The 16,542-nt window shown below is 48.9% G+C and overlaps 1 protein-coding gene across 1 annotated transcript in view; it reads right to left on the reverse strand.

Moving 5' to 3' along the window:
* CREBBP (CREB binding protein) overlaps positions 1-16,542 on the reverse strand; it is an 846,007-nt gene that overhangs the window by 601,372 nt on the left and 228,093 nt on the right. Inside the window, exon 7 of the mRNA XM_030211575.1 lies at positions 12,176-12,272. Coding sequence (XP_030067435.1) covers positions 12,176-12,272 — 97 coding nt within the window. The remainder of the gene's footprint in view (positions 1-12,175; positions 12,273-16,542) is intronic.

The raw sequence follows: 16,542 nt of genomic DNA on the forward strand, positions 1-16,542 counted from the left end.
GACTGTCCTGCTGCAACCCTGCTCTCTGATCAACCAGAAGGCTGGCTTAAGCAGTAGCCTAAGGAGTACTTACCAGAATGTTCTCTAGCAAAGGAAGCTGGAAGGCCAAACCCTGACAGCCTGCTCAAAAGCGAGACTAGAGTCCCGAGAACGTATTTACTAATACCTGCTCTATCACAGAGAACCAAAGACCTGCTCCACCAGTGGAGGATGGCCTGGAGACCACTACCCTGGGGGCTTGACAATCCTGCTGCACCACTCCACATGCCTGGATCATTTGTGGGAGACAGAGATACTGAAGGGCATAAGAGAAAGAAAGGAGGAAGGGATTTTGGATTTTTTTTCCCCGTTGTAGCTCGTGTTATTTTCCAATCCCTAGAGGCTTAATTTTGTACCCAAGGCAATGGAAGGTTAAGTGACTTGTCCAAAAGCACAAGAAACCAATGCGGAATTTAAAGCTGGCTTCCTTCGTTCTCAATCCAGTTCTCTAACTATTCAATGGTATTCCACTCCATTTTGAAGTGGTCAGCACAGAAAGGAAGGTGGCAAGGGAGACCTGCTCGATAAGTGGTCACCTGAGATCAGTGTGGCTTAATGTAAAAGAAAAGGTAAAGAAAACTTCACAAGTCACTCCTAGACTTCAAAAAGTAACAACTTTGTTAAAATAGGGAGAGTACTCTAACAAGATGGAGTCAGGGTAGAGAGAGATTTGTGAAGTAAACAATGGGCTATGCTAAAAGAAGCTGCAGTTAGAGAAATGTTGGCCTATAACTGCCATAAATGGCGGCCTGAATACTGGAAGCTCCCACCAAAAAGGCAAGCAGAGCTGCTGCTCCACCTTCTTATTATGGAGCTCCTTAAAGGCCGAGCCCTCCCTGAACTGGCAACAAAGTCATTTTCATCACCACTGTAACCAGGACATCCATTTCAGGGAATGCCCAATTCTTTCCCTCCAACTCCGACAGTCAAGAGCCACCATCCCTGTGAGGACCATCTGGGGTCTCCCACTCCACCATATGGATGAGGATTTTATGGAGCGCAAAATGCTTCAGAGGACCTGAGGGGGCCTCCAACAGTGCGTCATCTTCTGATGGGCTCTTGACCTCCCTTCCCCCACATTTTTCAAACTTAATGGGTGTGACTAGTTCTTTCTGGGGAGAGCAGATTTCAGCCTCAAAACCAACAGCTTTTTCAGAGAAAATACCTTTCAGAGATAGTCTGCCTGCAGAAAACAGCTCTGTCTCTTAGGCTTAGTTCCTCCCACCCACCCCTAGAGTGTCATCTCTTAAATAGGCTCCCTACAGCCAAATTATCACCTCTTCCAACTACATCTATTCCTAATTATCACCTTCCCCTAGTAGCCCAGCCTACCAGTTTCACCCATTCCAACACTCCAGTGTTCCAGCAATCCAATTCTGCATGGCCATGTCCCCTATACACACTCTCTTCCTGATGCTGTCCCTTCCCAACCTACTTCTTAACCCAAAAACACTTTGCACTGCTGCTACACTTTACCCTCCCCTTACAATCATCACCTCACCTTCTCTCCTTTACCCTTCCTTCTCCTTAGCCCTCAACCTTCAACATTTCCTTTATGCTGTTGACCCATCTCCATTCCTCCTATGCACATCCCGCCTTCGTCACCTTTGTCGCCCTACCTCTCCTACCCTTCTTCGTATTCTCTTACTCCTTCTCCTACTATCCGCAGGGGACATCAATCCCAATCCAGGTCCCCCACACCAATCTTCATCCTATCTATGCAGACCACTCCGGAATGTCTCCAACCTCATTTCCATTCCCCTCCTCTCCCCTTCTCATGCGCCCTATGGAATGCCCAATCTGTCTGCAACAAACTCTCCTTTCTCCACGACCTCTTCATCTCCCGTTCTCTCCAACTCCTTGCCCTAACTGAAACCTGGCTCACCCCTGACGACTCTGCCTCAGTCGCAGCCCTATGCCATGGAGGCTATCTTTTCTCCCATTCTCCCCGCCCAGTAGGCCGCGATGGTGGTGTCGGGCTACTACTTTCGCCCTCCTGAAGTTTTCAAGCTCTCCTCCTACCGCAGTCTCACTGCTTCTCATCCTTTGAAGTTCACTCCATCCGTCTATTCTACCCGCTGCCACTCAAGAGTTGCAGTCATTTACCGCCCCCCTGATAAGTCCCTATCTTCCTTTCTTACCGACTTAGATGCCTGGCTCTCCGTTTTTCTTGAGCCCTCATCCCCATCCCTCATTCTTGGAGACTTTAACATACACACTGATAAACCATTCGACTCATATGCTTCTCAGTTTCTCACTCTAACCTCCTCTTTCAACCTCCAACTGAGCTCCACCACCCCTACTCACCAATCTGGCCACTGTCTTGACCTCGTCCTCTCCTCTACCTGCTCACCCTCCAATTTCTGTGCCTCAGCTCTTCCTCTCTCTGACCATCACCTGATCACCATCACACTTCATCACCCTCCCCCGCAGTCCCGCCCAACACTAACCACTACTTCCAGGAATCTCCAGGCTGTCGACCCTCCCACCTTATCATCTAGTACCTCTAACCTCCTCCCTTCCATCATGTCCTCCAAGTCTGTCGACAAGGCGGTCTCCACTTACAATGCCACTCTCTCCTCTGCTCTGGACACCCTTGCACCATCCACCTTCCGTCCCACAAGGCGTTCTAATCCCCAGCCCTGGCTGACCCCTTGCACCCGATACCTTTGGCTCCTGCGCCCGATCGGCTGAACGCCTCTGGAGGAATCTCACACCCATACTGGATTTCATCCATTACAAATTCATGCTATCCTCCTTCCAGTCCTCCCTATTCCTCGCCAAACAGGACTATTACACCCAATTGACTAATTTCCTCAGCACTAACCCTCGTTGTCTCTTCGCCACCCTTAACTCCCTCCTCAAAGTGCCCTCCGCTCCCACCCCCCCTCACTCTCTCCTCAATCACTGGCTGACTACTTCCTCAACAAGGTGCAGAAGATCAACCTCGAATTCACCACCAAACCATCTCCTCCTCTTCACCCTATAACCCACTCCCTCAACCAACCAACCCAGGCCTCCTTCTTTTTTCCTGATATCATCGAAGAGGAAACCGCCCATCTACTTTCCTCCTCGAAATGCACTTGTTCCTCTGACCCCATCCCCACCAACTTACTTAACACCATCTCTCCTACCGTCACCCCCCCCCCCCCATCTGTCATATCCTCAACCTTTCTCTCTCCACTGCAACTGTCCCTGACACCTTCAAGCATGCTGTAGTCATGCCACTCCTCAAAAAACCATCACTTGACCCTACCTGTCCCTCCAACTACCGCCCAATTTCCCTCTTACCCTTCCTCTCCAAGATACTTGAACGCGCCGTTCACAGCCGTTGCCTTGATTTTCTCTCCTCTCATGCCATCCTCGATCCGCTTCAATCCGGCTTTCGCCCTCTACACTCGACAGAAATGGCACTATCTAAAGTCTGCAATGACCTATTCCTTGCCAAATCCAAAGGTCACTACTCCAACCTCATCCTCCTCGACCTATCCGCCGCTTTTGACACTGTAAATCACAATTTACTTCTTACCACACTGTCCTCATTTGGGTTCCAGGGCTCTGTCCTCTCCTGGTTCTCCTCTTCTCTCTCCCACCGTACCTTCAGAGTACACTCTCATGGTTCTTCCTCCACACCCATCCCGCTCTCTGTTGGAGTTCCTCAGGGATCTGTCCTTGGACCCCTTCTTTTTTCAATCTACACCTCTTCCCTGGGCTCCCTGATCTCATCTCATGGTTTCCAATATCATCTTTATGCTGACGACACCCAGCTTTCTCTCTCCACACCAGACATCACTGCCAAAACCCAGGCCAAAGTATCGGCTTGCTTATCTGACATTGCTGCCTGGATGTCCAACCGCCACTTGAAACTGAACATGGCCAAGACCGAGCTTGTCTTCCCACCCAAACCCACTTCCCCTCTCCCTCCACTCTCTATCTCAGTTGATAACACCCTCATCGTCCCCGTCTCATCTGCCCGCAACCTCGGAGTCATCTTCGACGCCTCCCTCTCCTTCTCTGCGCATATCCAGCAGATAGCCAAGACCTGTCGCTTCTTCCTCTATAACATTAGCAAAATTTGCCCTTTCCTCTCTCAGCACACCACCCGAACTCTTGTCCACTCTCTCATTACCTCTCGCCTTGACTACTACTACTACTACTATTTAGCATTTCTATAGCGCTACAAGGCGTACGCAGCGCTGCGCAAACATAGAAGAAAGACAGTCCCTGCTCAAAGAGCCTACAATCTACTGCAACCTACTCCTCGCTGGTCTCCCACTTAGCCATCTATCCCCCCTTCAGTCTGTTCAGAACTCGGCTGCACATCTTATCTTCAGCCTGGACAGATATACTCATATCACCCCTCTCCTCAAGTCACTTCACTGGCTTCCGATCAGGTACCACATACAGTTCAAGCTTCTCCTACTAACCTACAAATGCACTCGATCTGCAGCCCCTCCTTACCTCTCTACCCTCATCTCCCCTTACGTTGCTACCCGTAACCTCCGCTCTCAAGACAAATCCCTCCTCTCAGTACCCTTCTCCACTACCACCAACTCCAGGCTCCGCCTTTTCTGCCTCGCCTCACTCCATGCTTGGAATAAACTCCCTGAGCCGATATGCCAGGTCCCCTCCCTGCCCATCTTCAAATCCTTGCTCAAAGCCAACCTCTTCAATGTCGCCTTCGGCACTTAACCACTACACCTCTATTCAGGAAATTTTGACTGCCCCAACTTGACATTTTGTTCTTTAGATTGTAAGCTCCTTCGAGCAGGGACTGTCCTTTGTTAAACTGTACAGCGCTGTGTAACCCTAGTAGCGCTCTAGCAATGTTTAGTAGTAGTAGTCCGCAGCAGGCAGTTTGAGCATAAAGCTTGAGACCATGTCAATAAGGTGTGAGAGCTTCTCACAGGAAAACAGCTGGATCACATTGGACAGTTCTTCCTCTGCCTCCCAAGAAGCACGATCTTGAGAATCAAAATCCATGGGGGACCGAGAGTCCGAGAAGGCCTCAGTGTCATCCCCCACCACCTCCAAGGAGACTGGCCCCCACTGAACACTCATAACCGATATGCGTTATTTGGAGCCTTAATAGGGCCCCTGTTGAGCCCCACCACTGGGAGGGAACCCAAGATCCAACTGCAGGGTCTGCTTTACCATCTGCATTAAGCCCAGTAGCAAATAAAAGTCCCTAGACCCCCCCCCCCCCTCAATCACAGTCAGACCAAAGGGGGGACTGAACTCTCCTACTGATGCTTCTCAGCAGCAGGAGAAAAAGTTGCCTAGGCGAAAATAGCTGCTGTTCCCACAAAGATCATCGGGCTCCAGCTGTCCCCCTCCAATCTTCCCCAGGGCTGTTTCTAAAGTTGGAAGCAAACCATCATATGAAATGCAGAAATGCTGGCAGTTGTACTCAGCTGCTGGCTCTTGCACAACCGCAGCACCAGCCTGTCGGCATGTTCAACCACATAACAGACACACAAGGGCCTGTCTTGATGTGCAGGTCTGGTTGACCTGGAGCTCCGATGTCTCTGCCATTTCCCAGCTCTCTCTGGGAATGCTACATATAGAATCCCCAATTAGAGCAGGCTTCCCCTGTTTTTTTCCCCAAGCTGCAAGGGAAAATTAGGTTCTTACCTTGGTAGTTTTCTTTCCTTTAGTCATAGCAGATGAATCCATTACGAATGGGCTGTGTCCATCAACCAGCAGGAGATAGAGAGCACTGAAAAATCATAGTGCCTCATGGCCAGCTAGCTCCATCTGCTTCTTCAGTATTTGAAGCTTCCAAAGCAGTGTGACACCACCATATATAACAACATGAACTTTCCTCACAGCGGATGAACGCCCCAGAAAAGGAGCAACAGTTCAAAGGAGGGACGAACTCAACTTCCTGTAACAGAACAGAAATCCATAAGACTGTTTTCCAACTTCTCCCAATGAGGGAACATATCTACAGGAAAAACTGAACATAAAACCAAGATCAATCACATAATGAACCACTGAGGGAGGGCTCATGGATTCATCTGCTATGACTAAAGGAAAGAAAATTACCAAGGTAAGAACCTAATTTTCCCTTCCTTGTCATCAAGCAGATGAATCCATTACAAGTGGGATGTATCAAAGCAATCCCTAGATAGGGTGGGAACAAGCCACACCACACGCCAGCACTTGTGCTCCAAAATGCACGTCTCTCCTGGCAGCCACATCCAGCCTGTAATGACGGGCAAAAGAGAGCTTAGAAGCCCAAGTAGCTGCACTACATATCTCATGAAGAGAGAGTGCTCCAGTTTCAGCCCAGGAAGAGGAAATCGCTCTTGTAGAATGTGCCTTAAAGGCTTCAGGCGGAGGCCGGCCAGACAGCAGCTATGCTGAAAAAATAACTTCCTTGAGCCAACGGGCTATAGTGGCTTTAGACGCTGGAGACCCTCTGCGCGGACATGATAACAGAACAAAAAGATGATCAGAGGTCCGAAAGGCATTTGACATGCGCAGATACTGCAACAGAGTCCTTCGCACATCTAGGAAATGCAGTTGCCGAAAGGATTCTGGAAACTCCTCTTTAGAAAAGGAGGGCATGAAAATAGGCTGGTTTAGGTGAAACGCTGAAACCACCTTGGGCATGAAGGACGGCACAGTACGTACCATAACTCCGGACTCTGAGCATTGTAGAAATGGGTCTTGACAGGACAGCGCCTGGAGCTCAGACACACCCGTCTCGCCGATGCAATGGCCACCAAAAAGACCGTCTTTAGGGTCACATCCTTCTCCGAAGCTCGCCTAAGCGGCTCAAAGGGCGAACACTGAAGGGCCTTTAAAACTAACCTCAGGTTCCAGGCCGGACACGGAGCTCGCACGGGAGGACGAGCCGAAACACCCCTCTGAGAAACCATGTCACATCCGGACAAGCAGCCAGAGAGAGGCCAGCGACCTTCCCTCGAAAACATGCTAAGGCTGCCACTTGAACACGCAGGGAATTATAGGCAAGGCCTTTTTGTAAACCATCCTGCAAAAAGTCAAGTATCAGCGAGACAGAAGCCCGCATGGGTGTGATCGCGTTAGCAGCACACCAAGCCTCAAATCGGCACCAAATCCTGGCATAAGCCACGGAAGTGGAACGCTTGCGGGCCTGCAGGAGAGTGGAATTGACTTTACTGGAATAACCCTTGTCTCTCAAGTTGCGCCCTCTCAATAGCCATGCCGTAAGACCAAAGCGGCAGGCGTCCTCCATGGTTACCGGTCCCTGTGACAATAGATTCGGTACCAGAGGTAATGGCAGGGGAGCCTCTAAAAGCATCCGCCGGAGGTCCGCATACCACGGCCTCCTGGGTTAATCTGGGGCAATGAGAACCACCTCTCCTTGATGTAGCCTAATCCGCAGGAGTACTCACCCTATCAAGGGCCCAGGAGGGAACACATACAGGAGGCCCTGAGGCCAGGGTTGAGCCAAGGCATCCAACCCCGTCGAGCGAGGATCTCTCCGCCTGCTGTAAAAACACGGGACTTTGGCATTTGTGCTTGAGGCCATAAGATCCGCTACGGGCATCCCCCATTTGGCACAGATCTGCAGAAATAATTCATCTGCAAGTTCCCACTCCGCAGGGTCAATTTGATTCCTGCTTAGATAATCGGCTTGCATATTGCTCTGACCTGCAATGTGAGCTGCTGACAAACTGCAGATGTAGCTCGGCCCAGAGGCATATCTGAGCGGCCTCTGCGGCCGGTGCTTGATATTGAGTGCCGCCTTGTCGATTTATGTAGGCCACGGCTGTCGTGTTGTCCAACAGAACTCTGACAGCCAATCCTTCCAGGGTCAACTGAAAGGCCAGAAGCGCCTGAAATATCGCTTTCAACTCCAAGCAATTGATGGACCACTCCGACTCCTCGGGTGTCCAGAGACCCTGGGCATGCCGTCCCCGGCAATGTGCACCCCAGCCCTTCAGGCTGGCATCTGTTACCACCAGGCACCAATTGGGGAGCACTAGCGGCATTCCACGCCGCAGCATGCTGTCTGAGAGCCACCACTCCATACTGAGCCGGACCACAGGGAGCCACGCGAGTCTGCATTGATAATCCTGAGATATTGGAGACCATCGTTGAAGCAGGGAACACTGCAGAGGTCTCAGGTGCGCTCTCGCCCATGGCACCACTTCCAAAGTGGCCGTCATCGACCCTAACAGCTGGACTATGTCCCAAGCTCGCGGGCGAGGCATCCTCAGGAGCAGAAGGACCTCATTCTGAAGCTTGCACCGCCTTTACTCAGGTAGGAACACATAACCCAAGGCTGTGTCAAACCGGACCCCCAAATATTCTAGAGACTGAGAGGGGGTCAGGTGACTTTTGGCCAAATTGACGACCCAGCCCAGAGATTGAAGTACTGAGACCACTCTGGCTGTTATCTGATGACTCTCCACTGCCGAGTCCGCTCTGATGAGCCAGTCGTCTAGGTAAGGGTGAACCCAGATACCCTCTCGCCTGAGAAAAGCAGCTACTACCACCATAACCTTTAAGAAGGTTCGGGGAGCTGTGGCAAGGCCCGACACTGGAAATGTTCTCCCATCACCGCAAACCGCAGAAACCTCTGTTGCAGGGGCCAAATAGGAATGTGCAAATAAGCTTCTTTCAGGTCCAGAGACGTGAGAAACTCTCCTGGCTGTACCGCCGCAATGACGGAGCGCAGGGTTTCCATTTGAAAATGCAGCACGCTCAGGGACTTGTTGACTTCTTTTAAGTCTAGGACGGGCCAAAAAGACCCTCCTTTTCGCAGCACCACAAAGTAAATGGCTTAACGGTCAGAGCCGTGTTCAGCGGGAGGCACCGGGGACACTGCCCCTATGTGAATCAACCCTTGCAAGGTCTCCTCTACCGCCACCCTTTTGGCGGCAGAACCGCATCGGGACTCCAAACACGTCTCTCACCAGGGCATTGAATTCTAATCTGTAGCCATCTCTGATCAGGTCCGAAACCCATTGATCTGAGGAAATCTTGGCCCACTCCTCGTGAAAGAGGGAAAGTCGTCCTTCTACAACAGAGAGCGAGGAGAGGGCCAGCGCACCATCATTGAGAGGGTCGCCCATGAACTCCAGGCCTTGAGCCAGCTGCTGCGGAAACGTTTGTCCGAGCGAAAGGAGTTCCTCTGCTGAAAACGGGCACGTGAAGTAAACCCAGCAGAACGCCCCGGGCAGTACCTTCTAGCTTCAGGGAAGCGAGGTCTTAAGAGGAGGGAACCGCCTGACCCTTGGAGGAAGGCCGCGGCCTATCCTCGGGTAAGCGCTGGGGTTTAGCATTCCCCAGGCCTTTAACAATGTTCTCCAGCTCCTCACCAAATAGGAGAAGGCCTTGAAAGGGCAACTTCATCAGCTTTTGCTTAGAGACCACATCAGCCGCCCAATGCCGTAGCCACAACAGGCGGCGAGCCGCCACCGCCACAGCCATCTGTTTAGCTGAAGCTCTGAACAGATCATAAAGGGCATCAGCCAAGAAAGACAAGGCCGACTCCATCCACGGTGCCACCTCCGCAAGGGGTTCCGCTCCATCTCCGGGCTGTTGCACTGCCTGTTGTAACCAAGCGAGGCAGGCTCGGGCAGCATAACAGCTGCATGCAGACGCCCATAAGGATAGGCCTGAAATCTCAAAGGACCGCTTTATAGCTGATTCAAGGTGTCGGTCCTGCATGTCCTTCAGGGCAACTCCTCCTTCAACTGGGAGGGTAGTTCTCTTTGTCACAGCCGTGACTAGGGCATCCACTTTAGGCACGGCTAGGCGCGCCAAATGCTCCTCACTTAGAGGGTATAATTGTCCCATAGCCCTGTCAACTTTCAAAGGCCCCTCGGGGTCAGCCCATTGAGCCGAAATAAGCTCTTGGATGGAGTCATGCAAAGGAAAGGCTCGAGCAGGCTTCTTAGTACTTGTCATCCTTGGATTAGCAGAGGAGACCAGCACTCGCAGGATCTTCAATAGAGAGGGCCTGCAATGCAGTAGAAATAAGCACTGGCAACTCATCACGGTGGAAAATCCTCATCTGGATACAATGGCAATCCTGCACCTTCCTCTGGCTCTCCAGGCCCCGGGGGCCTGCCAGACCCCTCAGACTCCTCACATCCCGACCACAGGGGGGGAAAAGGGGGTGTGCCACTCTCTGAAGGGGAATCCACCCTTCTGTGCTTGTCTTGCAGCCATCTGTCGGGGAAAATGCACCTTACGGCAGTTCAAGGCCGGGCTCCACTGGAGGGGACACAAGCAACCGGGCCGATTGAGACCCCTGCGGGAGAGCTCTTTTTAACATAAATGCTTTATGCAGCAGCAAAAGAAACTCAGGGGAGAATGGCTCACCCTGGTCTCCCGGTTCCAGTCCGGGGATAATGGCTCTCATATTAGCCTCCATACAAGGCTCCCCTCCAGGCTCAAACCCCTCCACCTCAGCAGGGGTCGTGCCATGCTGTTCCAAAATGGATCCCGCTGCCAGCTCCACGGAGAGGGAAGAAACCTCGCTCGCCATGCTCGGGCCGGCTCTGACGTCAGAAGAGCACGATTTACAGAGCCCTGCTGCTGATCTGCGCTTGCCACAATGGGAACAGCGCTTAACAACCTCCGCAGCCATCGCCAAAACCGGCGGGAAATTCAAAATGGCGGATTCGCGCCAAATCGCCCCGAACGCGGGCCCTTCCTGGAGGAGCTACAAAATGCTCTTACCTCCCTGGACCGAGTCCACAGAGCTCCGATCCGCTGCACAATCAGAAGAAAACCTCTTTTCTGGGGTCGCAGCGCTACAGCGCGACGCAACTTTTTTTTTTTTTAATGCTGTGAGGTAAGTTAGAGGCAACAGCGCAAGAGGCAAATTTTTTTTTTCACTCCGGAGGATCAGTAGCGTGGGAAAGGCAGTGAAAGGGCGAATCTATGTGCCTGCGTCCACAGCGTGGGCAAAGACAGGGACTGGGCCAGCCTATGTGTCTGTGTGTCCACATCCACATCGGGGGCCGGGTAAGGCAGGGAAAGGGCGTACCTATGTGCCTTCAAAGTGGGCACCACCAGCCACAACACCCCTGCTAAAACTGGCAACAGCACAGGAGCCACCCCAGGCAGAATTTCTGAAGGAGCTGAATAAGCTGCATCCACCCTGCTGGGGAGATAGAGAATACTGAAGAGGCAGATGGAGCTAGCTGGCCATGAGGCACTATGGTTTTTCAGTGCTATCTCCCCCTGCTGGTTGATGGGCACAACCCACTCGTAATGGATTCATCTGCTTGATGACAAGGAAAGGTAGCTTGCATCTCATCCCCCCTCCCCCCCAATTCCCTGACAAAAGGAATAAATAAGGCTAGCCAGACCATATTAAGAATTTTTTTTAAGCCTGGGAGCTGCAGGGGGAGCCTGAGAGGGAAATATCCAAACAGGGTACATGGGTAACAAGGGATATGGGGGTGGGGACCTACACCCTTCCGGCAGGGCCCAAAATGACCGAGCCAAAGACTCACACGGCGGCACTAAGAAGTGTGACTGGGGGCTGCACAGCCAAGGTCCACACTCAACCAGGTACGATCATAGACTGGAACCTTGGGAGTAGCTGTTAGGCTCAACTTTACTACGTGGCCACGGCCAGCAGAGCGGGGAGCTGGGCCAGGGACCAGGAGCACCGTCAAGAAAGAGGTAGAGAAAGGCAACTTCTGCTGCTCGGGTAGATGCATACTGGATTGTTCCAGGAAGCACCCCAACTTATACCGGTGATGTCACTGGTAGAATTCAGTTTTCTCTAACTCCACCTGCTGGTAGGAAGGGATAATATCTATTTGTGCAGAACAGTGGAGCTGACACTAAGGAAGGATAGTTTATGCATTTAGCTTAAGTCTGTTGAATTGAAGGCCTCTCTTCTTCAAGAGTTCTGTTACCATTATCCTGAAGTATGCCCCTTGACTGGTGTTTATGATCATTTGTCTGAATTCACAGAAAGAGTACATCAACACAACATTCATCAGATTAATACTTTCAACCAGTTTTCCTCACACCTTTAATTAGATCATAATCTAGCTCTGTCACCTGTGCTGAAGGCCTATAGATCATCCCAGAGTAGAACAGCATGACACCTTCCTTTTCCACAACTAGCAACTCCTCCTTTCACTATATCCCATGTAAAAGCTATACTCACTTTGCTGTCCCAACAGAAGTTGGAAGAGCAGATTCAGAGATTAAATTTGCTTGCTGGTCAGCTGCCATTCCTCCTGTGGTAAGGTTCATCTGATTTCCTGTCAAACAAGAAATGAACCAACACATTTAAAAAAAATTAATAAAGATCCAGCAAATGTTTTGCAGCTAGATATCTACAACAGACACTAGATAATAATTTATTCAAATTAGTAAATACAGACTTCACTTTTGCAATAACATGTTTGAATCTTCATTCTAGTAATACTTCCAGAACTGTCCTTCAACATATCACATTTATGCTAAGTATTTCTGAAATAGAGTGTTGGCACTATGAACTACCAGAAATGTATTACTAGATTCCCGTGACTTCACTAACAGCCAACACTGATAATGGTGTCTTCAAACCCAAAAGACCAAGAAAAGATCAGTGATGAGTCTAGCCACCATCTGAACACTATCCTGAAAACCACTATTGTCAGATATATGAGGATTAGCTTTGTAAATGTTAGTAATGATACAAAGAAATCAAGTTACATTACTACAAAACTGTTACAAGCCAAATATGTTTATGTTTTACCACCATTACTGGTATGTAGATCACATCGGTTTACATAAAACCAATAAAATTGACTTAAATTTGAAAGAACGCCATATAATGACAGAAAAGAAACCATTCATACTAAGGAAGAAAGAGGACAGTAGTCAGTCAGCACAGACTGTGTCAATGTAAGGCAGGCAATCCTAGATCGATCCCATGTCACAGAGTCCAAAAGCTCATTCAAAAATGTGTGTCTTTAGACTGGACTTAAATATTGAAAACAAAATTCCTGATCTAATTTGGGGGGGGGGGGGAAGATAGTTACACATCTTGGAAGCCTTAAAGGAAAAAGCGGATCTCCTACTGATTCATAATATGCTCTGAGACATTCTTTAACCCGAAAAGAGTATGTTAAATTTTGAACAGATGTAACCAAAAAGATTAAGGAATTCAGATTTGCATACGGAAATGCACTCAACATTGTCTGGACTAAGGAACCAACATTTCTCTCTTTTATAAGGCCCAATTCTAATTTAATGTGAAAGCTCTATCTCCTACCCAGGGTAAGATCATGTGTCTTAGCCAAACAAACCTCATTTGACCATAGGCTATAATCTTTTTGACACTCAAAGCAAATGACAAGGGCAACAAAATCTAGCATGTCAATCAGTATCGATAATCTGGGAGAATTTTAGATGTATAAAATGCATACCTGAAAATTCAAAGAAAAATAAAGCTGCTTATCTGTAAACAGCATTCTCAGAAGACAGCAGTTCAATCAAGCAAGATGCCTGTCTTCTGATTGCACTTAAGTTTTTTCCAGAGCTATCTGACAAAGACCTGAAGAACTCCCTCTAAGAATCTGTAGCTGGTCCATTCTTAGCTCAGTAAACAAGTTAATAGTCAACTTGAAAAGAGGTGGGGTGGAAGGGTTGATATGTTGTGACTATGGTGAACTGGTATCTTCAAAGAACACTTATTACAGGTAAGCAACTTTGTTTTCCATAAAGACCAGTAGTTCACCATATTATAGTAAAAAATATTCATGCTATGAATGATATTCATGCATAACTTTAGCCACTGAAGAAGAGGCAGGTTTTAGCCCAGGTATTTAATCAACTCCATATGGTTTTGCTGCCAGCGTTTCACCCCTAAATCACCACCACCATAATTGCATTAGATTGAAACAGTCAAAATACCAGCACAATTTTGAGCATACATCTCTAAAGCAAATTAAGTTCCCACTGAACTGACCTGTAACCAAACTTGTACTTCTGCAAATGGAGAAATTACATCTTACCTAACCATTTTTCAGCAACACTGTTCTGTACAAATGGGTGTTATCCCTTCCTACCAGCAGGCAGAGGTAGAGAAAACTGAATTCTACTAGTGACATCACCAATATAGGCTGGGGTGTTCCCTGGAACAAGTATGCATTTGCCCAAGTAGTAGAAGGTCCCTTTGTAACACACCCATGCCCCATCAACCACTGCAGCAACAATGATAACCAAGCAAGCAGAACAACAGAGTGGCACTCGCTACTCGGCAAACACCATATCACAGGAACCCTGTCTTGGGAAGGGAAAGGGGAAATGGGACTTGATATACCGCCTTTCTGTGGTATTTTGCAACTACATTGAAAGCAGTTTACATATATACAGGTATGTATTTTGTACCTGGGCAATGGAGGGTTAAGTGACTTGCCCACAGTCACAAGGAGCTGCAGTGGGAATCGAACCCAGTTCCCCAGGATCAAAGTCCGCTGCACTAACACTAGGCTACTCCTCCACTCCGTTGTTGCTAATTACTATGAAAAAACCACTTTTTCTTTTTGCACGAGCTAAAAAAGGAATCACAGAGCACACCCAGAACCCCAGGCCAAGGTCAGGATTGCAGAACAGCGTCACTAACTAAAGGAAAGAAAATGATTATGTAAGAATGTCTCCTTTTGCATCAGCTCCACTGTTCTGCACAAACAGGATGTACAGAAGCAGGTACACTAGGTGGGGGGAAGACAAGGCCCCCCTCCCTGAATAACAACACAGCCAAAATCAGAGCAGACTTTGGCCAACAAGACAGTCCATCACTATTATGCTTGCATCATATGTCTCTGTTATTTGAATTTCAGTGCTGTTAAATGAGTATATATTTGATCCTGTTTCATGGTAATCCTATTATGTTTCAATCTGCTGTTTTCAAGTTTTTCTCTTTCATTGTACTTTTGTTTATACTTGTACATTTTACTATTGTTATGCTGTTAACAAAATTTTAAGTTTGATGTTAAACTGTACCTACTGTACACTGTCTTGTGTGAATCTCTTCATAAATGTGGTTAATAAGTCCCAATTAAAAATAAGGTCCAATCTGTAGTGCTTAGCAAAGAAATGGAGATATGACCAAGTCGGCCCAGCCTACAAATCTCCTCAGGGGACACTGCCCAGGCCTCCGCCATGAAGCAGCCAGAGTCCTAGAAGAGTGGGTCTTAAGCCCCCGAGGCACTAGACTATTCTTGCAGATGTAGGCGGACTCAATAGCCGCCTTAATCCACCTCACAATAGAGGACTTAGAGGTCTCCCGGCACTTCCTTGGGCCATGGAAAAGCACAAAGAAGTGGTCTGAGAGATGAAAATCATTTCCTTCAGGTACCAGAGAAGACCTCTGGACAACTTGTGAAGCTTCCGGTCCGCCAAAGTCAAACCTGCCACCCCATAGGAGGGCAGACAAGACCTCCTGATTCACATAGAACAGAGAAACCACTTTCAGCAGAAAGGAGGGAACTGTTGGCAAAAACACCAGATCTGCAGGGAAGGAAAGGTGTCAGAGACCCTACGAGTCAATATTGTGCTCACCAAAAATGTTGTCTTGATAGTAAGATCCTTGATAGAAGCTAAATGCAGAGGCTCAAATGGAACCTTGGTCAATGCCTAAAGAACCAGGTTGAGGTCCCACAAAGGAAAAGACAGGTGAAGCGGAGGCAAGATGCATCACTTCCTTCAGAAACCAAGTTACTTCTCTATACAAGGCCAAAGAGATGTCCTTCACTTTCCTCCAAAATCTGGATAGAGCAGCCACCTGGACCCTGAGGGAGCTGAAAAGCCAACCTCTGATCCAGGCCTTGCTGCAGAAATCCCAAAATATCAGGGATCTGAGCCCTCCAGAGAGTTAGATTATTCCCCACACCAGGTCTCAAACACACACCAGAAACTGATGTACACCAAAGAAGTAGAGAACTTCCTAGAATGGATCAGCATAGCAACCACTGCGGGTGAAAATTCACACTTCTCTAAACCCCTTTTTTCAATGGTTCGTAATCCAAAAAGGTATCTGGGTCTTCAATTTCTACCAGTCCTTGCCAAAGACAACTCCGACCTCTGGGCAGTGGAAACAGGTTCTCCACCAGCAAGCACTGAAGATCCGAATACCAGAGTCTGAGACAAATCCAGAGTCACCAGCTAAATCAGATGAGGATGACGAGCAATCCTGCGCAACAGATGGCCTATCAGAAGCCAGAAGGGAAGACAAAGGCGCTCCACTAATGGTCAAGGATGTACCAGGGCATCTATTCCTGGGAGCCCAGTTCCCTCAGATAACTGAAGAAGAGTTCTGCCTTCATATCTGGATGCCATCAGATCAAACAGTAGGGTGTGTGGGGGGGGGGGGGGGGGGCTCCAGCAATTCACAATTAGCATAAAGGCTTGGGCTCTGAGCTCACATACTGCTGGATCCAGAAGGGACCGACTGAGGAAGTCCACCTGCACATTGCCCTTGTCTGCAATATGAACTTCTGAGATGGCCTGCAGATGGCTCTCTGCTCACTGACACACTGTCTT

Source organism: Microcaecilia unicolor, chromosome 8 (assembly GCF_901765095.1).
Source record: "Microcaecilia unicolor chromosome 8, aMicUni1.1, whole genome shotgun sequence".
NCBI classification, from domain to species: domain Eukaryota; kingdom Metazoa; phylum Chordata; class Amphibia; order Gymnophiona; family Siphonopidae; genus Microcaecilia; species Microcaecilia unicolor.